At 40.8% G+C, this 21870-nt stretch overlaps 1 protein-coding gene across 3 annotated transcripts; it reads right to left on the bottom strand.

The window, feature by feature from the left end:
- Positions 1–254: 254 nt before the first annotated feature.
- Positions 255–19964, bottom strand: STAMBPL1 (STAM binding protein like 1). Of its 3 annotated transcripts, none has more exons than XM_015866807.3 (11): positions 19502–19964; positions 10554–10751; positions 9489–9706; positions 7975–8050; positions 6517–6612; positions 5316–5670; positions 4582–4706; positions 4364–4501; positions 3713–3825; positions 2463–2562; positions 255–577 (listed from the first exon to the last, which is right to left on the bottom strand). In XM_015866807.3, the coding sequence occupies exons 2-11, from the start codon at positions 10635–10637 to the stop codon at positions 521–523; spliced, it is 1362 nt and encodes a 453-aa protein (XP_015722293.1). In that variant the 5' UTR covers positions 10638–10751; positions 19502–19964; the 3' UTR covers positions 255–520. The 3 variants fall into 3 exon arrangements, with proteins under 3 accessions (XP_015722293.1, XP_015722292.1, XP_085411217.1); XM_015866806.3 differs by having other exon boundaries at positions 19782–19964; XM_085555091.1 differs by lacking the exons at positions 7975–8050; positions 10554–10751; positions 19502–19964 and having other exon boundaries at positions 9489–9623.
- Between the last annotated feature and the right edge of the window lie 1906 nt (positions 19965–21870).

Here is a 21870-nt window from a genome sequence, read left to right as displayed (position 1 = left end):
CTTCCAGGATACAATGAGAGTCAGCACTCAGGTGAAGGACTTAACTGTGTCTTCTGTTAATGACTTAGCAGAAACTTGAGATATGTAGGAGTGAAAACAAAATCTCTGAATTGATGTGTTTGCCTCTGCTACATACAATGTAAATTCAGGGAAGCTATGAAGAGATTAATTAGATAAATAGATAAAAAGCCAACCCCGGTTAAAAATATCTGTAATTCTCAGTTAATAATAACAAAAGACAAAAGGAGCATTACTTATTTCAACTTTGTTACTGTAACTTGAAGTTCATTTTATTGTTGTTTTTAGTGAGATGATACATCTACAGTTTCAGGAGTAACGCCACTGAATTCCATCTTGCCAGGGCAACAAAATAACTCCAAAACAGGCAAAAGCAATAAATACCAAACCATTCAATCTAAAATGTATAAATATAAAAGTCATTTTTGAAAACGTAAGAAAAACAGGAAGCCATTTTTCTCTTTTGGCCACTTTATAGCAACATTGCGACTGTCCATCCATATCACCTCAGATCCAGCACAATTATCTTTATGTCTTTCCCAACCACATGGGTGCATGGCTGTGGAAGAAGATACATTATTGACAAACCATTTTCAGTAAATTAGTAGCATATTTCAGACTATTTCTTCCTGTGTCTGCTTAATAATTTGCCTATACATCCAGCCTTAACTCTGCCTACCACTGTGCCTGTTGACAGACAAACCACGCCTTCACAGCTGTGTACTGCCTATACTGCTGTATAAAGCAAGGACTGTAATATAGAAAAAGAAATAAATTTCAGTAGAGGATATTTCTTCATGCATGGTTGTGACACAGTGTAGTGTACAGTAGAGTAGTACAGTGTGATCCTTTGCATATCCCGGCAGCAGATACCTGAAATAAGAGGAGGAAGGAGCTGCGTGCTGTGTTAGAACATGTGCATGGAGGACAGCTGCAAGGGAAGCTTGAGCTCTCTCACTTCCTGCAGAAGTGTCTGCCCATACATTTTTGGGGGTGTTTTTTAAAGCATTTAGGATTGTGTCCTCTGACACAGCCATGACAAAATGAGAATGCATGTTGGATTTGTGGAGAAGTGGTTTTGTTGTAAATCAGAGAGTCTCACATAAAGGTTGTTTCAGAAAGCTTCCTCTATTAGCACCCCTAATATTTTTCCCTCAGGAAAAAAAATACTGTGTTCTTACTGTTCTTGTTGGAAGATGAATGTGTTTTGGGAATTATATTTGACAGGATGTTTTGTATTCAGCATGCCAGCAACATGTCTAATGTTTATGAAACAGTACACAGTAACTTCACTCACACACTAGGTCAGTAAAGGACCATTAAAAAGATTTTGTCTAGAACAAAAGCTTTAGGATTTTGTATCAGACTTGGACGACCTTCTCAGTCCCCCTAGAGTCAGTTGTAAAGGAATAAAGCAAAACACAGAACCCAAGCTCTCTTACTTTCTGAGTAGTACTGATATTCCCAGAGTCCTACAACAAAGAAGTAATGTTTAAAGTCTTTTAGTTACATATTTTGAGCCAGAGGCATCAACTGTTTTTTTTTGTTTGTTTGTTTTTCCAGATAGCAGTGACATTTCTGATAATTCTGAAAGGCTGTGCTATTGAGCCATACACATAGCATGCTATGCTCCTAAAACATCAGAAGATAACAGTAGTTACTAAAAAAAGCCTATGAGAAGGTAGAAAAAAAAATGGAAAATGAACTGTTCAGCAACTGGAATGCTGTGTTGGGATGACACAGTGGGAGAGATGAGCTAATTTTTTTGTTGTTGTTGTTAAAAACTGGAGGGCTCAGGAACAACTCCTATTGAAACTGTGGCTTTTATTTCTGAAAGTAAGTGGTGTGTAGGGGAGCTGTTATGTCACGGCCTGTAGTGATGATTGAGCACCTGGTGAAGGGCTGGAGGTGGCTGACTCAGAGAACACAGATGCAAGCAATTCACCTGTGCTTCCCTCCTGACTAGAAGGGGTGGGCTCTGGATCCCCCTGGGCTCATTTAAGAGCTAGCCTAAGACAGGAGATCATTTGCTGGATGAAGGCTGCTTCCTGAGAAGGAATGTTCCCTGATCACTGCTCCTCACTACGTGCTGGGTGAGTCAACTTTTTTTTCCTGCTTTATGATTTTTGGTATTCCTAACAATATTTTGCCTATTATTGCAAAGAGCTTGTCAGAAGTAATTCTGCTGCTTTGTAGAACAAACAGGGTGACTGATGGCAGCTGCTTGTGGTTAGGTGCTATTTGAATGACAGAGCGTAACAAAAGTCTTATGGCTGCTACTGACTGCTTAAGTCCTGATGTCTACCTTAGATGGTGAAATATGTGCAAAGAGTCATTAGGATAGAAGAAATGTACAAAGGAAGCTAAACTGCAGCAGGTTTAATTTCTGCTTGCAGGACTATGCACAAGAACTCAATCAAAAATATGTTGGATTACATACTTACGTCAAACAACCTAGGGTCCTTTGTATGTGGATGAAATCCCTTCTTTTTGCAAGCAGAAACTTCAAGCATGCCAGCATTAGTCAGCCTGAAGATGCCAGTACTGGAAAACAAACATTAAACTACTGTTACACAATGTCTGTGTAATGCAAGTACAGAAATTCATGCACAAATAATTTAACAAAAGGTATCAGTCACCTCTGATACCTTGGACTCATGTTAAACTATGCTTATTTTCACCAAGAAACAGTAATAATCTAATAACTACAAGATGACACCAGATTAATTAATGTTACAGACAGGAGTAACAGGTTAGAGTTGGTTACAGGGTACCAGCTGAAGCTATGAAGATTATGAGACTACAGAGATTGGAGAAGGTATGCAGACACTGTTGTGTAGTGCTTGTGCACTTACCATTCCAGCTGTATTTACAGCTCTGCTATCTGAATGGCTCATACAAAAAGCTGGCCAACTAGAATGGGATTCATAGAAGTTATCTACAGAAGCAGAAGGCCAGAAAGACAGTCTCAAGAAATGCGCAGCCTACATATCAAAGTTAACCATCAGGCCTTGAAATGTCAAACACATTGAACAATAACCATAGAGCTTTTGAAACTGAAAGGAACCTCTGAAGATTAGCTGGTCTGACCTCCCTTCACAAGCCGAGTCACATTGAATAGGCTGTCCAGGACAGTGTCCACTCAGGTTCTGAGTATGGAGTTTAAACAGTGTCTCTGGACATCTTCTAACAGTATATCTCATTTGTTCTTACAGTTTCAATTTTTACTAGGTTCTTACTGCTTGTATTTTATGAAATAAGAAAATAGAATCTTGTTAGGCAAAGAGTGACCTTTAACAACCTATTCCCAAAGCTCAGGCTTTCACACCATCCTACAGAAGTATGTCTAACACTTCCACTTCCTCCATCAGATGGAATGAAGATAGGTCTGTGGTAGGCCACTGGCAATGAAGTCTACAGAAACAGCTCCTGTCATTAGTACTTGTTTGAGCAGAGTATAAAAATAAATCAAAATCTAAAACCTGGAGGTGGGAATGGAGGAGGAAAAAGAAGCCAGAAAAAATATTGTGCTTTTACAGACTGAGTGGAATGCAAGTCTAAATAGGTCAAAGAAAACAAACTTGTGATACACTCCTTCATCCCAGCTGACACGTGCTGTTTGTATTTGATCCTGTTTTAAGATAAGGAGTAGGCAAATATAACACCATATTAACTTAGAAAAATCAGAACTCACTCATTATGTTTTGGTGAACAAACAATTGCAATGGCCTCTGGTAACATTAGCTGATAAGAACAATGAGTATGAAGATCAACACTGGATAAGAATGCGGTTTGTGTTGGATGTGTCTACAAAAAGAAGGAAAATTCAGTATAGTGAAATATTTCTTGAAAGATAAGGACAACGTGCATTCAACAAGGGACAATAATTCTTAACAAGTAAAAGCATTGGTACTTCCCAGGTTGGCATTTTCTTTATTAATACAGATTCATGGTTGTTAGGGTGGCTTATCAGTTCATGGGACTTAATCTCAAGAAGATGCACAAACCATTTTTCAATTATTAAGAAAAAGAAGTGGAAAGAAGTACAAGATAAGAGGGAAATTATTTTATTGTTCAAAATCTCTAGAGTGAAACCCAAATAATTAATGAAGTTAAATCACACAATACCCTCAGATTTTTCAGTGGATTTTGAATACAGTGGAAAACAGATGGCACTAGAAAGTAATAACATATCCCAAAAATGAGAGAAACAAATCCCTATGATTAGAATTAAACAAAGAAATTCATTTGAATCATGTCAGTTATTTCTTTGGTTCATCATTTCCAGGATTAAACATAATATGCAGAACTGATACAAGAAAGCTAGAATCTGTGACATACGTACATGTATCCAGCCCAAAGTGAGGAGATCAAACTGGTCCTGAATACCAAATAATTCTTCCACGTTCTCCATGTCACAGTAGTCTGGTCCTGAAGATTGCTTTGGCACTATTACATGGGTAATAGTAAATTCGTTGTGTGTCTGTAAAACAAACACTGAGATGGTAACTTGAAGTGGAAGGAGGAGTGTCTTCCCCATACAAATGTGAAAGTTAACTGTACCAGTTTTCCACAGAGAATTCCACATGTCTCTATTCCTCTCAATGTATTCGCCTCTGCCAGCAGCAGAAATCTGTGACAGAGATCCCTGGGTAAAATTACACCTCTGAGTGCTTCAGCCAATTGAGCTAGCAAACAAATGAGAGAGAGAGAGATAAAAATGCATATATAGCCTATGCAGTGACTCTCCCTATAAGTCATTATCCACAGAGGAAGTTATTGAAGATTAAGAAATTAATCTCACCACATCACAGATCTCTAAAACGAGATTACACCAACACTACAAGTACATCATGCTAAACTGAGGTTACCAACTCATAAGATATGCTATAGCCTGCCTCTTGTGGTGACAGGGAGTTGATCTCGTTTTTCAGGCCAGGGCTTCTGAAAAATATCTAACTGAAGCAACTGCAAGTTCTGTTTCTGTTCTCAAGATTCAAGTGGACTTCATGCTATAGGAACACTGAGGCTCCATCTCCAGATGCATCTACTGGTGCTCAGATGGAAATTGTAGAACTGTAAACATCTTTCTTAAAATGAGGAAACTGTAGAACTGTTGAGGGTACATTTAGTTATTTATACTTATTCCACTACAGATGCTCTCAAAGTGTGCAAACCATGGAATCATTAGGTTGGAAAAGACCTCTGAGTCTAACCATTATCACATGCATGTGCAACACATGGTCTGCTATAAGAAGTAGAGATGCAGATAAGGAGTACAGAACATGTGCACTTACTCTGGACAGCACTTAAAGCAGCTGCTGGCTTTAGGGCCTGGTTTGCTGGAGGTGAATCTCCAGTAGAGACACATATGCCACTCTTCTCTTTTTTCTCTAGTAGCGTGGTAGGTGAGGAACTGTTCCCAGGTACAGAAATGCAGGATAGCATACTTCCATCTATCTGCTCAGACATAACCATGCTCTCTTTGATCTTCTGATCTCGAGCCAGTTCTTGCTTCTTAAGCTGATCCTCAAAGAATTGAAACTGTTCTGATTCAAGCTGCTGCTGTCGCATATGTGCGATTCTTTTCTTCTCTGCCTCTATCAGCTTCTGCTGCTCTAGTTTCTTCAGAGATTCAGTTTTACACTTGTTCTGAAACATATGCAAAATACACGGTTGCTAAAATAAGCTATAAAAAGGAGGGAAAAGCAGCAATCTAACTGTATTAGAGAATATTATTAGTATATTATATTAAAACTCACTTCTTAAAAAGCCTTCTGGCAGCTGTTAGCTGAAGTGCCAAATACAACCCTATCCCCCAGAGTAGTATGATACAGAATGAAGTATTGTAAACAAAGAAGTCCTAACACAAACCTTCTAACCTGCGTACCTGTGATGGTTTGTGTTTTACTTAAGCAGTGAGATCGCTGTCCTCACTAAATCAGTTTACTAAAAAAATAGTTTTCAGAATAGCAGTGGTAAATTGATGAGACACAAGTATAACTCCTTAGAGTTTTCAATGCAACAAATGATGTTAGCACAGGTTGGTTGACTTTCTCCTGTTTATTTCTTTCCTTAACTTGCTCTGAATTACTCCCTGTGCTGAGGGGGGCTTAACCCCAATGCTGTGTATATGCCCACCCCAGCCTCAGACACGCTAGATGCCATCTCTTCCATCCCTCTGGTCTGAAAGCCAATATGCATTTTCTACAGACTCATGAAAGTGTCTGAACAATGTCCTTCCTATGAAACTGAACCTAAGCGTATCAAAGATCTGTTTTGAACTTCTTTGGCTATTATGCAGCTACCACAGCACATCTATTTCCAAGCTCACACTTGCTCTGCTTACTTTCAAATGTCCAACTGATCAGATTCTAGGTCACTCTAAGCAGTGACTAGGTTTGTACAGGGTGGATATTTTATTTCTTTCCCTTATGAAGTTGTATAGATGCAAAAAATATTCATACAGCAGTGATTTTATAACCAAGTAAAACTTACTTTGTTTTGCATGTATTCTTGATATTCTAAGCTATATTTTTTTAAAAGATCTCTCTTCAGTTCATCTGTCCGTGGAAATGCAACCTCCTTCAGTTTCTTTGGGTAGGGTAGAAAGATACGCAAGTTAACTTTTCACTTTATAAAAGCATCACCTGAAAAGCAAACTCATCTGTGATATGCATATAAAACAATTAAGAAAACCTACTCTTCTTCCAGGAAAGCAATAAGGAATTACACAGTGAACAATAAGCTTATTACACTTAAATTGCACATCGGTTACATAGCACACTGATAAGCTATATTAATTTACATCACTAGAAGCTTTTATAAGACTACTTGTTATGTAATGGAAAGATTGTTGGATTGTTTTTCCAGTAGTCTGTTACCCCTGTTTAACAGGTGTGTGATGACTAACATCACTTTTTTTCTTTAAGTAGACATATTTTATAAATAAAGCCAGGGCTAACTTTCAGTGTTTCATGTAGGATCAACTCATTTACTCTGGAGCACCCTGTACAGAAATAAAGCATAAAATGCCCATTTCTATGTGGAGAAAAAAAAGAAAGGCTATAGTTGCACATGTGGGTCCTGTGAAAGCTCAGGCAGATTCTTAACTTAAAACCAGCATTGTCAATGTTTATAGCTGATACAGAGGCTGCTATGGAATAAGTTAGAGGCTGTAAGCAAGGGAGGGGAAGTAACTGCGTGCAATAGAGGAGAACATACATTAGAGCCCTTGCCCCTTTCTCAGCAGGGATGTTATCCCGGATTGTGGATAACAATCAACATCTGGCAAGAAGGATTTTAGCTTTGAATATGACATTATGTAACTTTAATGGTAGAAAAATCCATGCAAATACAGCAGCATAAAGCAGAAAAGACACTAATTATTGTTCTAACAATTCTCAGTGAGTAACTCCAGATGTTTTAAGTTCTTTATAAGGCTGTATTTGAAATCTGATATTGATAAACTATGTTGGAGGGGGAAAAAAACTGATAGAAACTTAAAAATACAGGTATATATATTTGGTAATATGCAAAAGTATTCTTTGACTCTTAAGCTGGTAAGCAAATAATGTGCAGACAATAGTAAGGTGTCTCTCTTTCCTTCTGTTTCCAGTGGAGTTTGGATCAGCCATTCATACAGTTAGGATCAGAATGAAACTATGCAGTTAGGTTAGTGTGTTTTCTTGAAGTAAATTTTCCAAAATAGATGTACCTGGGTTTCAGCAATCTACCAGCATATTCAGAGGTTGGTCTTACTCACCTTTTGGAATGTGTAGCAATGACCAAGTGGTTAAACTAAGATAAAACACAACCATCTCGTAGAGAAAGTTATCAGAATTTCAAGCTCTGTTGACTGCCTTAGGCTAAGTATGCAGTGGGGGGAAAAGGAATGATAAGAAAGAACAGAAATGGGGGAAACACATCTCAAAGTTCAGGAAATGGGAACCCTACCTTAATAATAACTTGTTTTTCTGGTACTGCACATTGGTGATAGTCTCGGTGACTGGGCAGCTTCTCCACAAACAAGCTAGAAAATTAAACATGCGTATTTGCCTTGATAGCCAGAGGAATATCTCTGTTCGCTTTTCTTTGGCAGAAAAATCAGTTTCACATATTATAGCTGTTAAACACTGGATTCTAGATAATTTTGGAGCAGACTTCTACACCATTTGTTTGTTTAAACTATTGCTTAAACTTTTGTATGGCCTGGTATGAGACATGTGGGTTAATGACAGGAGGTTATTTTCTACATCTGAATATATTTTGTTTCTCATTATCAGTGGGCTGGGTTAAAAAAGGATTAAGTAGCACTCAGCACCTGCAAATACCCTCCACACCAGCCACTGTTACTAAATCTTATTTCTGCCATCTTCATCTGTTTCCTCAGCTGAAATGCTGAATCTTAAGTAAAACTCGATCATTAAAGCAGCTATTTCTACCAGATTAAGCTGTACAGCTAAATACAGCATTATTAACCCATCCAGACATCTAAATTATGGCAACACTCAGCTGCAGAAAAGTTTGGAATTCACAGGTGCTATCATTTTTCCAGCAATTTATGCTATGTTCACCTCTAGACATTCTTTCCAGACAGATGTGTGTGTTTAACATAGTTGAGGAAAGATTTGGTTTAGTTTTCAGAATACTGGGAAGGGGAGGGAAGGTTTCTTCTGAAAAAAATCTAGAAAGACTTTTCTTATATGCATATTTTAGAAGCAGCAAAATAAATCGATCACTGCTACAGCAAGGAGTGCTACTTAAATTTTACCTCTGCCACTGAGACAGTTTTCAACTGATTACTTCGGAAGTTGTAATGAAAGCTGCCCAGATTTTTTTATTTAATTTTTTTTTTATTATTATTATTATTATTTTGTGATGGAGAACACAATCATACAATGAATGTATATTGTGGATTTTGCATTTACTGCTTTAAGAAGCAGTAAATAATGCTTTAATCCTTTGGGGCAAAAAGCTGGGGTTTTTTTTCCATGTTTTTTTTTTCCTTTTGAATACTGTGCCATGTTTTCTCCTTTAAAATCTGCTGAGGCTCATGGGGCTTAATGATTAGTCTCAGAAATCTTATGCAAACATTGATTGTTAAGGCTTATGCTGTATTTTAACAACATGCTGATCTATACACAGTAACCTGTGGGGAATGGTGCTCATGGTATAGCCTGGTACTGCAAGCTTCAGCCTCCTTACATAATGTTAATTCACCTTGGCAGTCAGAAAGCAAGTAAGGCTACTCCACTAGCAGTAGAGAAGACATTATAATAAAGACTGAAGTTAGATTGAAGATCTCAAAAGAAGGGAGTTATTCTGCAAGAAAACAGTGAGCTTTTCTTCTCCCAAGCTAAAAGGGTGCTCAATTTCATTGCAAATATTTTTTTCCCCTTCACTTACAACTACAGCTATAGTACTGTAGTTTAGAATAGTTGCTACAATTACTATAACCTGTTTCTTACGTTATGAACTTGTTATAAAAAACAAAAGCATTCTCCAGATTTCCCTCCTCCATATATATCGATGCCATTCGCTCCATTTCTACTCCAGATCTGAAGTAACGACGTGGAGTGATGTCCTCATTGATTGCAATATTGCTGCCAAGTTTGCTTAAGGCACGCACTCTCTCTTCTGGTGTCACAGAGATATCCGTGTGGTCAGGAATAGCTACGAGCTTTTTCTGAAAAAGAACAGTGTAGTGAGGAGAACCAGGTACTGTATTTCACTTTCTGTAAATGATCTCATTCAAGAAACTCAAAGGAAATCTTCAGAATAGGTATCAGTTTCCACTCTGCTAGTAGCTGTTAAAGTGTCCCAATGTTTCTCAGTTGCATTACAAAAAAGAAAGGATCCTTTCACTAATTTTTCAAACTGTAAGAAAATCTCAGAAATTAAGTTATGAAAAAAGTAAGTAAACCCCATCAGAAACGATCAAAGGCAACACAAAGCATGTCTTCTTCAAAAATCTTCAAAAATGAGATAAGGTTCTCCCTTCAGTTATTGAAGTAATCTAGTGGAAGGCCTGAAGGTGCAAATCACTGTTACACGCTTCTGTATTGTACTGTGTACAACTTCCAGGTACAGCTCAGCTAATGAAGAGCTGTGTGTTTTCCTGAGCAGACAACAGTTTGTTTTACAGCATTAGATGAAGCAGTACAAGTCTAAGGATCTAGAACCGACTCTGCTAAAGAAACAGGGCTGCTTATTGTAGTAATTACTTTCCTGCTAAGTGGTTAAATAAGTGACTACTGCAAGTTTCCTCTTAGACTGCTGAAAAGGTTTACCTTTTCTATTTTAAATGTTTGCTTCAACTCTTTAAAACTGTGACCACTGAAACAAACTAAAACCCTAAAGGCCATATATATGGAAACAAAATTCCAGTGAAACCAACAGGAAGAAGAGGTGAGAAGCTGTCAGAATTCAAGAAAATTCTCTTTCAGCTGACATCAGTGCTGCTAAACTGTTCTGAAACTGTTGCCTACTTGAAGAGGTGCTAAGCCATTAAAGCATCACTTTGTGATACATACCAAGGAACTAATACTAAATGGTTGTTCCATGTTGCCCTCTGTTTGCAAACCAAGGAGGTCGCTCTTTTTCTCCAGAGCCTCCATCTGGCTGCGAAGGACACGCTGCCTCAAGTATTAATCCAGTGCTTGGTATTTGCAGCCAGCTGCCTCAGAGCCCAGGGGAAACTTGAACAGAGGTAGGCTGATTGTGGTCAGGTGCTGGATGAAACAGGACAAATCATTCTGGTTAGAAATACATTCAAATGTCACATCAGTTTGCATGCCTGTATCCATTCATTAATTCAGTTTCAAGTGCTTACATGCTTACTAGCAATCTAAAATTTAGCAGGCATCTCGAGTTTGAAGTAGGGAATGCACGGGGTCTCACAGAACATTTGTGAACAAGCTGACTTACTCCAGCATTATCAAAGTGGACTCAAACACAACATATCAAATTATCTTTACAATCTTTACAGCAACTTGGATTTAAAAAAAAAAAAAAGCCCAAGAAAATAAACCAACTTATAAGCATTAAGTCTTAAAAGTTCAAAGACTAAGCACAGAGTCTATTTCCTTGTGCACAAGTCATGACAAGCATTATTTAAACCAGCATGAATCTCCCATATTTTTTCCTGCTAAGCCTATAATTAAAACAGCATACAAACTCATATCAGTAATATGAAGTACCACGTGCTCAAACTGTATAACTTGTTGACTCCAACTCTGCTCAAATTACAATGAAATATGACAAGTTGACTGATGGTAATTACTCCTTGAGCAGCTCTGAACAAGTAAAGACAAATATTTAGAGTCACTGTGGTCATAAAAAAGAAGAAAATTAATTATCTAAATTATACTGGAAATATAAATGTGAAGCTGCTAATGTGGCCTTTTACTTCTGTGCTCTCAAACCTAACAGACTTTATTCTGAATGTCAAAGATGCTTCATATGAAGTAATATATGTATTGCATCATATTTTAAGCATACACTGTAGGTTCAGCACAGATCTTTTCTCAGAGTTTCCCTCTCTGGAAGCCAGAGGGCTCTGGGTTGGAGGAGAACAATCCTAACGTGTTTTCAGCATCGATTTCTGAATCTGGGTCTTCCTCGTTTTTATAGGAACTACCACTACCTGTTAGGTCAGCCTTCAGTTTTAACCATTAATGTTATAATGAAACATTATAGGAGAAACTGAATCTACATCAGCAATGTATTTTCTTTAAAAATAATTTGAATTGTCCTGCTTAATTGCAAAATTCCTTACTTGTCACGCTTGCTGAATGAGTCTTACCCTGTTTTTATGTATCATCCCCTAATCTCAAGTAACTTATTCTTGCTTGACTTTACTGCCGTGTTTTCCATTTTCAAGAATTTTATTCATGTCATCTGGCATACCACAGGTCTGTGCACCTAATTTAAAGACCATCTTTTTTCAGTGTAAGGCATTCAAAGCCCTTGCAAAATTTGTGACACACCAATGGATGTTAAAAAAACAAACAAATGATGAAGCTTGGCTTTTACACCCAAGACATCAATATTAGCTGTGGTGGTAGCACCAATGGAAAATGTTCTCTAAATGATTTAATTTTATACAAATGGAGCTCTGGTGCAAATGATCATCTTGGCAGGAGAGTCCTATTCATTGCTGATTCACAGTCTGCAGAGGCCCCATGGGACCACAGTAATGAAATAGCCTTGGCTAAAGGAAAACTAAGCTTATAGTTCCCTGTGGCTAGTTCCACCCAAACTTAGCTGGATCATGGCAGCCCTAGTAGGCTGTGAAAGGGGAGGACTGCCAGCCTGGAGAGTGAAGAGTTTACATCAGCCTTCTTTCCCTGCAGCTCTGATGCTCAGCACAAGTTACAGCTTCAATAAGAGGCTCTGCATTCATACTGTCTGGCTTAGGAAAACTAATAAAAAAAACCCTCAGTTCTAAAAAGCGTGCATTTTAATCACAGAATCATGGAGTCATAGAACATTCCATGTTGGCACTCCCACAAGAATGATCAACTCCAATTCCCTGTTCTACACAGGGCCATCCAAAATGCAGACCCTGTGTCTGAGATGAGAGCATTGCTCAGATGTTCCTTAAATTCTGGCATTTGGGTCTGTGCTTCGATGGGAAGACTGATTCTCAAGCACCATGTCCCTTATGGGCCTTCTCCAAAATCTAGCATGGAAATGGGCACAAGATGAGATATGGATTATACACTTCTTTCAATTGATCCCGCAGCTTAAAGGCCTTACAGCCTTGCTGGTCAAAAAATGGGAAAATCTTAGGGCTGCAATTGAGAAACATGTAAGTTTCATTTTTATTTTTATTTTTTTTTCCATTTGTTCTTCCTCCATCATTACCAAAAAAGTCTGTTAAAGAAGCTTGTGGTATCTCCAAGCCAAAATCTTGTGAACTAGTAAGAGAGTGTCATGGAACATCTTGGATGCCTCTAAGAATACTAAGGCTAAAAGAAGAAGTTATTTGAGCCATTTTTAACCAAAAGAAGCATTATTAATAAGAACAAAAACCCACATATGACACTGGATATTTTAAAGAGAAGAAGAAACTCCCACTTCCTCAAATTGTGCCAGCGCTCGGAAAGGATGCAGTGTCTGTGCAGAGAGTCAGGCACCGAGCACAGCCAGGTCACTGAGTATGGGGGAGCAGGGGAATCACAACAGATGAAAGAGGAAATGCATTTTTTAAACTCAGCTTCAGGGGCTCTGAACAATGGCTCCTTGTCTTGTGGAAACAATTTCAAGTTTTACTCTACAACAGCAAAGAGAAACACAAGAAACTGAAACAGATTTTATATTCAGAAATACAAAATAGTTATGCTAATACAGGGAACAAAATTCCAGCCCCAAGCATGGAGGATAAATGCCAACAGCAGCTTGGAGCTGTCGTCATCTATTACAGCATAAAGTGCTCTAAAGTCTAAGAGTGAACATGCAATTTTCTGCTGTACGGTTTCAGGCACTCCAATTAATTTAGATGGACTTAGGTAATGTCTGATTAAGAAGAAATGTCAGAGCAAAGAAAAATACTGTTTAAAATGTTATTGAAAACTATTCTTTCAGTTCAGTTTAAAAAGCACAGAATCAAGTGGAAGGCAAAGGAAAAACAGAGAGCACTTTTAATATAGAGCATACTGAAACATCAAGCTACATGAAACATATCAACATGTATCAAGAGTAGGCTTACGAGATAGAAGTCTTAATGAGAAGATGTGGAGAACATACTTATGGTTTTCTGAGAGGTAAAACTGCATAATTCATTATAAACTCTCCAGCACTCTCACAGGAAACTGCACAAGATTTAGCAAGTAGTGTGAGCACAAAGAGCAAGTTCCTTTGCCTGAGCCTAGCTAAGGTGGCAAGCTGCAGAACCATGACCTGCGGTAGCAGCAGGTGGTACGCTTGGCTGCACGGCAAGGCTAATTAGCCCTGGTGAAGTACTGAACTAACAAAGTCACATGGTTTGTGTCTGCAATGGCTGTGCACAGCCAGCTTGGTCTGGGCAAAAGGAGCTCACGCCACCTACACCCAGCCCTAGGCAGGCTCTGGAACACCAGCGGGCCTCACAACCAGTCCATGTGAGATTGTAGCATGCCAACAAGACTGGCCAGGCCACCAGCCACAAGCACTGTGGAGGAAGAAGCGGCCACACAGCTCTGGGCCTCTGAGTGCAGAGAGGAGCTCAGAGAGCTGCTGCCACTTGAAGGCTGCAGAAGCATGAGGATGAAATTGCACCAGGTTTTATTGCCAGCTTGAGGTTGCTTGTCTTTCTTGTGTCTTCAGATGAGATTTTTAGATGTTGAATGATCTTTTAGATCTATAAATAATGAACAGCTGAACTTCAATATATTACTAGTTTAATCGCTGGTTTTCACTTTGCCTCCCTGTAACATACTGTTTACATTTCAAGAGATGAAGTTGCATTACACTGACTTCCCTTCCACCAGCAGTGCTTGTCAATAAACAAAGCTTTGTTACAGAGATCACCAGTAAAACTTTACAGAGCATGTCTTAATGTGCAAGCCAAACTTCTGCTAAAACTTACAGGAGCCTGGGGCAGTAGCAATCATTTACTCTCTGCATGTTTTTAACAGTAGATTATTTTAGAAATATTCACCCTTTGTTAGACACTTTGGTAGAATGTAAAGCACATTGATTCTTTTGCTTCAGTTCTTTGCAATCAAGGTGTAGAGATGTTAGCTAATATAAGAGCTAAAATGTGTCACGGTTCCACCTTTCTACAAGATACTCTCAAAAGTATTGCTCTATATTCATATCATGATTACAAAAAAAGCTTACTTTAATACTGCAATAATAAGCTAGAACTCTGTAAAGCTCTGGTTTACTACTCTACGAAGTGTGATGGTTATAGAACTCTAAAATAAAGATGTCTCAAACCACAAGAAGGTCACTTCTCACTAAAATAGTCAAATAAGCAAGTGCAAAAAAACCCTTTTAATTTCCCATGATGGGACTTAATCATCTCATGAAACATGAAATAGAGAACATCCAGTCATTGCTAGATGAAGGCAAAGGATGTTTTCATGCCAACAAGTCACCCATGGTGCAAATATTCATACTTCTGCATTTTGAAGTTGATGTTTGGCTAAATTTGGTGGAGAGAAAAAAAATTAGCTAGAAAAGCAGGCATCTAACTCATTCGAGCTCTGTTTGAAACACCAAGCATATTGGTACGGCATATAATCATTTCCACACATGCTTGGGTTTGATACAGAATATGCTAAAAACAGCCTAAAAAGCAAATGGCCTTCTGTTGGTTCTCTCCAAAAAGAAACAGCATGTTTATCTGTCAGCATGTGTTCTGAAACAGCAGTTTCCTATCACAGCAAGTGATTCAGCCCGTAGAGTAAGTAGTCTCTTCTGGAAAAAAAACACAAAGCACTGAACGTCACAGCAAGACCATTCTCTTGTGCAGAGAAAAAAGGCAGCTAACAATAAACAACAGAAGGGCCTTTTAATGAAGAGAAGCACAAGGAACTTCTTGCTGACTGCCCCAGCTTGCTCAATGGAGAAGCTGCTCTTCATAGGCTGGGCTCAGTAAAAGATTGTCCCAATAAATGTTCATAATTTAACACAACAAAATCTTTTATTCATTCACATTTTATGTCCATGGCAAGAAATAAACCCATTCAACCATCCATGAGCAAACTCTCTTATCTTTACCCACAAGAAATAAAATGCATCTCATCAGCTCCCCTTCTGCAAAAAGGCAGCTCACAAAAGCCTTACCTGCCATTCTGAGCAATCACTCAAAACTGACTATTTATTCCACCACTCAATCCTCTTCCAGTTTAGCATGATCTTAATTTAGGATGATGTTATTTCAGTTCCTCTCTAACATATGGCACACAGAATGCTAATGCAGCCCATGGAGGTTAGCTGCTAGAGGCTAGCAACTGGATGGGACCATGTGCTGATATATGCTTAAAATTTAGGGTAAGAATATATGGAATAAGAAATGGAATTAATTGTCCTCAGGACAAACATTGCTGCTGCAGAGAACATGAATGTGGAACCTACAGACATTTCTCATTGCTTCAGAGCACAAAGGACTCCGACCTTCATGTTTCTCCTTCAGTTTTAAGTAGATTTCTGAAGTCAAGATCTGTAGTGCCCGTGTTGCAGCAAAACAAACAAAAAACCCATGCATCTGAGCTGTCAGTGAAGGCTTGCTACCAGATTTATTAATGTGCTCTGCCTGCAATGATACTGGCCATTTATAAAACAACGTCCTGAAAAACAGTCTGGAAATTCTGAACACTGAAACCTGCACCTGTGAACTACTGACCAGTGAGCCCACAGGGTTCTTTTCTATAATGGCTTCTTGTGTTGAAACAAAACTTAATCCCTCCCTTCCTCTCTCTTTCCGGCAACACCATTCCCCATTTTTGATGTAACAAAGTATCACCAGAATGCCTTGAATCTGTAGCACCTTCAGGCTGCCGGCAGCACAGGATGGCTTCTCTCCAATGACCTATTACAAGGTTAATTTAGACAAGGCATGGAGGAACAAAACCCAGTCCTTCATCAACAGTCTCCCACCAATGTGACTGTACCAAGGTATATTAAACTAGAAGAGGGAAGAAATGAAGGAAATAGCCGTTATGATGAGATTTGTTCTTTGATGATTCAGCTGAAGTACTGAGAGAAGATACCTGCAATACATGTCATAGTGGATAAAACTAACCTTGAACATCATGAAGACAAGAAGCTGTGTTGCCAAGGGAAACAAATGAAAGGCTAAGATCAGCACAGCGGTCTGTGACACATTAGAGGTTCCCAAGAAACAAACAGAGCAGGATTACTTCCAAATTCTCAGGATTCATAGCTTCCCTGCCTGCAGCCCTACTTGTCTCAAAGACAAAGGAAAGGTAATGGTTCTTCTGCTATTTAATTGTATAACAATTCCAAATTCTGTAACTACTAATAAGGACACTTTTCAGTAGGGTAACCATGCGCAACAATCCATCTTGGCTTCTGTTGGCAGACAATTTCCTATTGTCTTATTTATTACAGCTCATAATGCACATGATGAGAAAAAGGAAAATTAAATTTATCAGACATTTCTGGCACAAATTCACAGTCCACCTGGAGTCAAATTATCTGCACAGTGCCATGCCTGTCCTGTGGCATCAAATCTAAAAAATAAAAATAATAATAATAAAAAAAATTGGAGCATTAGTTCAATAGATTCTGACTACTTTGCATCCTAATGTTTAAGTGAGCAAAATGCAGGTAAAAACCTGATAGTGCCATTACCTATGGAATGGAGTGTGGTCAACTAACACAAATACCCACCAGTTAATCAGGTGTAAGCACCATGCTGCAGAAACATGTTAAGATAATACTGTAAGTATTTCATAATGAATTTCATGATTTCATAATGAAGTCTTTGACCTCCTTCTCTAACCTAGCTGCAGGATCTCTTGTGCTATGAGCAGATGGGGGAAAAAAAACCAAAAGTGTTTGCCTTTACAGGAAGGATTCACTGTGCTTTAGTCTGTTTTTTTCTCGTTGTTAAAGAAGGATTTCTAATTTCTTGTTTGTAAGTTTCTAAGGCTGACGACAATAGACACACTCCTCAGAGCAGCACTGAATGTAACTGAGCAGCTGCCCTTAAACCAGCTGGATTACCCAGAGTCTGAAAGCCAAGCACAGTGCTGTGTAGCTCACCCATGGAAGCTATGCACAGTCCATCTCTGGACCAAAATAATTTCCCATTTAAATACTTGCCCTTTCAGGATGAATCTGATAATATTAACCCTCCCCCCCTCCCAATCCAGGCTTTACTCTTAGTCCATGGAAAAAGCTGGAGATCACTGGAGGTCTTCTGACAGTGATCCAGAGATTCTGAAACAGGCAGGTATCTTCTCCAATGATTATGCAGAGTCCACTGCCTCCCTAGCTCAGTTCAACATTGTGAGTCACCTGGAGCTGCCAGTAGGAAGTGATAGGCAAAGGATGAGTCTGAGCAGGTGCCTGACCCATGGCATCACTGAGAGGTATCATAACATCACCCACGGAAGATCTAAAATGCTGACTTTTTTTTATACAAAGGATCTCCATGCAGTAACAGTGCTAAGAAATATGTGGATCAGTCAGGATCTGGACTGTACTGGTAAGATCACTTGCTTCCATGGACAGACACTCCTAGTTGAAACTTCCCCCTGAAAGTTTGTTTTTTTGGCACGGCAATGCCAGTGTTAGATATTTATTGAAATGATATAGAAAAAGGCTTCCATTACAAGGCAGCAACCTGCTATTCAGAATACAAACTGGAAATGTAACCTTTGATACAGAAATAAAATATTGGGAGCCAGATAAGACCAGGAAAAAGAAACACCCTACGCATACAAGTTGGGCAAACACAGATGAAGCAATAATTTTTATACTGCATTCCCTTCAGTGTCTTCACACATAAATCACTTTGCCACTCTCTGAGCTGCTGAGGATTTCATGACTTTCCTCACCTTGAGCTGCAATTTCCCTTGGCATGGTGATCAACTTCCAGGAAATACCTTAAGGCCTCACTGAGAATCTATTCAGACACATAAAGAGAACCACAAGAAACACCTTTCCGGTAGTCTCATTGATCGAGCCACTGACTCCTACTTTCAAACCTAAAACCATGCACTAAAACTCCTTGCTCTTTCAGGCTCTTAAGAGTACTACTGGAAAAAAACAAGCATGTAATTTGTGCCTATGGTGTTGTATTGCATTTGGGAACAATGCTTCTTGTACTCTCCATGATCTAAAAACTTCTGGATTTGTCAGTTGTGGCACTTGGTTTAGTGATTGGTGCCCTGAGCACATAGAAATGCAATATACGAGACAAAAAAATGCATTGCCCCAGCAGCATCCACCTTCTAGGAGTACTTCACAAGGTTGTGGGCCTGTATACAACTTCCTAGGTCCTGCTGCTCTAAGGCAGTTCATCCAACATACGCAAGCTCCAGCTTTGTGCACTCCATCATGTCAGCCTACCACAAGGAAAAACCTGCTCACGTGAAAACAGACCACACAGCACCAGGTATACCACTTCTGCCCATAGCTTCTTGGATCTTCTTGGATATACACTCTGCACTGCACGCATAGTAAATAAAAGAAATCCAGAGTAAATGGACTTCTCCCAAAGGGACTTTCTGTCATCCTTCTGAAATGGGAGCATGCATTCACATAACAGAACCATTAAGTTACACTGCTTGGTGCGCATCTGAGAGATACCTGAGATCCTACAGAGATCACCTCGACACAGGTACAAAATGAGGAAGAGCAGCAGCAGCACCTCACAAGACAGTTACGGGTGCACCAAGTAACATCACTTCTTCCTTTTTTACATTCTTTCACCTTCTGATCCGATGACAATATTTCATAGGTACATGGCTGGAGACAGGAAGGATTTACAAACGGAGTATGGGCACAAGCTGTGCTTTACCTCCGCAGCTGGGCCAGGCACTGACGGCTGACAGCTCCCTCCGGGCACACGCTGCGGCCCCGGCAGGCTGTCAGTGATCGCGGCTCCGCCCGGGGCGGTTGTGACCGCGGGCTGCCGGCACCTGCGAGCAGGCAGAGCAGAAGGGAGGTGGCGGGGCTGATGGAGCAGCGCACCCCGGAAAGGCACGGCGCGGCGCGACCTCTTTTCCCTTAGCAAGCACCGGCGCAAAGCAGCGGGAGGGAGGCAGGGAGGGAGGCCGGGGAAGGTGGCGGCTGCTTACCGCCGAACCGGGTCTCGCAAGCCCGTGGCCGACCCTGGCGGGAGACAAAGCGAAGGCGCCCGGCAGCGGAGGCGGCCCGGGCCTCTCCTGCGCTCCGCCGGCGCCGCGGAAAGGAGCGAAGCGCAGCGCAGCGCAGCCCCCCACGCTGCCGCAGCCGGCCCGGGTCACGGCGTGGTGCGGGGCGAAGGGAGGAGCCTGCGCGGCGCCGGGCAGCGCGGCAGGGCCGCTGCCTGCATGCCCAGCGGCCGGGGCGCCGCCGTGCGCCCGTGGCGGCCGTTACAGCCCGGAGGCGAGCGGGGCTCTCCGCACGGCTGCCGCCCCCAGCGCCGGGCACCTGGAGCCGCATCCCTTCCGAGCTCCGGTCCGTAGGGCAGGGCAGGGCAGGCGCCTTTTCAGTACGTTCACGTCTGCCCGAGTGTAGTAGCAGGCTCACACGGTTCATTCGGGCGAATCTAAGTCTCCTTTAGGTAAGGAGCAACAGCGGTCGCTAACCGTCTGAGGGAAGAGTCGTGGACATACCTAAAGATGTGCTTGAAGAGATATCAGGAAGGACTGGCCTCCCTGGCCTCCCCCCGGGGCTTTTTGTTTAACCAAGTGTCCCTCGGAGAGAATGGAAGAAGCTTTTAAGGGAATCAACATATCAACACGATAAGAGTACCGAGACATCTTGGAAACAAACAGCAGGATGGCGACTGCCTGGCACAAGATAGAACATAAATTAACAAGTGTCAGAATGTCATTAATAAATGCAAACCTCGGATAAAATTGTAACCCGGAGTACCCAATTAAAGGGGAAACAGGGGAGGGGAAACGCATGGGAGACAAGGTATACAGACTGTAATAGCGTGTCCCTAGGCACGCTTCTGCTAGCAGGGCACCTGCCATTGCTATCATGAATAAAAACTGCTTTTATCAGACATACCTTCCTGACCAAAATTATTGGGGTATATCCAACAGGAGCAAGGGTCCCTCACAGTACTGCAGGGATGTAGTCTGGGTAGCTGAAAGTCTACTGACAGGACATACAAGAGGTGAATGCTTTCTTGTGCTGACACAAGCCCTTACAGGATTGTGTTCCTGATGGATTCTAATATGAAGATAATGATTGTTTGTGGGAATCCTTATCATCAAGTGTCAAGCCTATCTAATTGTTTGGAATTTGTTTTTGTCTTCTGTAAGAAATTTTGGCAACCCTTTATAAACCTTGGGCCAGAGGTGGTGTTAGACTAATTGCTTTCTTTTCTGAGTAGTGCTTCACTGACTCAAATGCTTCCCTGTGACCACTCAGAGCGTACCTGTGGCTGCTTCTTCCGGTTGAACATGGAAAGGCTCTCTGGATAAGCTGATTTCCTTGAGTGCCCCTCGGTATCCAGTTCTGGGCTGTGTGTGCTTGATCTTAGCCCTGTATTCACACAACTGGCTTTTGGAGAGCTGCTATATTCTTGTTTTTGTCACCCAGGAAGCATGGTCCCCATTGCCTGCCCTCTGCTTTCTTCAGTGGGGCAGAGCCATGTGCACTGTCAAAAGAGAATGTGAGCTAGCTCCTGTTCAGCCCTACTTCTGCATCAGGGAAAATGCACCACTGATGAGGCTGGAATGAGTTTGATTTTGTGATCTGTTGTTTCTTATCCTGCCTCATATGTGTTTTGTGCAGTGTCATGGCATTCAGTTCACAGTGTGAAGCATGTCTGTGTGTTGTTTGGTTCTGAAGGAGTGTGAGGGTACAGGCGAAGGGCTTTGCTATGTTGGAAGAGGCACTCACTTCCTTTTTACCTGAGCTCAAGTTTGTGGTCTTGCTCCCGGCCCTTCAGACCCAAAGCTCATGTTTGTATGGGGGTGTATGGGAAGTTGGTAATCACAGCCTGAACCTCTGATTAATCAGCTGAGCCAAGTGTTGGGTCAGCTGTGGGAGCACAGGTGAGAGTAATTTAGCTGTGCTCCCGGAAGGGATGGAGCTTGACTCCACCTCCTCTAGACCTCATTTAAGGGCTGACCACCACTAAGGTAGTATCTCTTGGAGATTGCTTCCTGGTGCAGACTGCTTCAGCATTTCCCAGTGAGGGCATCCATCTCAGTGAGTCTTTCCTTA

The sequence above is a fragment of the Coturnix japonica genome, chromosome 8, assembly GCF_054131305.1.
Source record: "Coturnix japonica strain WE chromosome 8, WE-NBRP24, whole genome shotgun sequence".
Classification (NCBI taxonomy): Eukaryota; Metazoa; Chordata; class Aves; order Galliformes; family Phasianidae; genus Coturnix; species Coturnix japonica.
Note: the sequence above shows the minus strand (reverse complement) of the source record. Positions and strands in the feature narration are given on the sequence as shown.

What these genes read in the sequence shown, in the direction of transcription:
- STAMBPL1 (XM_015866807.3), bottom strand. Translation starts at nt 10,637, where the DNA reads ATGGAGGCTCTGGAGAAAAAGAGCGACCTCCTTGGTTTGCAAACAGAG. An exon ending in TTTTATAACAAGTTCATAAC is followed by an intron (nt 8,051 to 9,488) that starts GTAAGAAACAGG and finishes TTAATTTTCTAG; the next exon opens with CTTGTTTGTGGAGAAGCTGC. An exon ending in GAATTCTCTGTGGAAAACTG is followed by an intron (nt 4,502 to 4,581) that starts GTACAGTTAACT and finishes TTTGTTTTACAG; the next exon opens with ACACACAACGAATTTACTAT.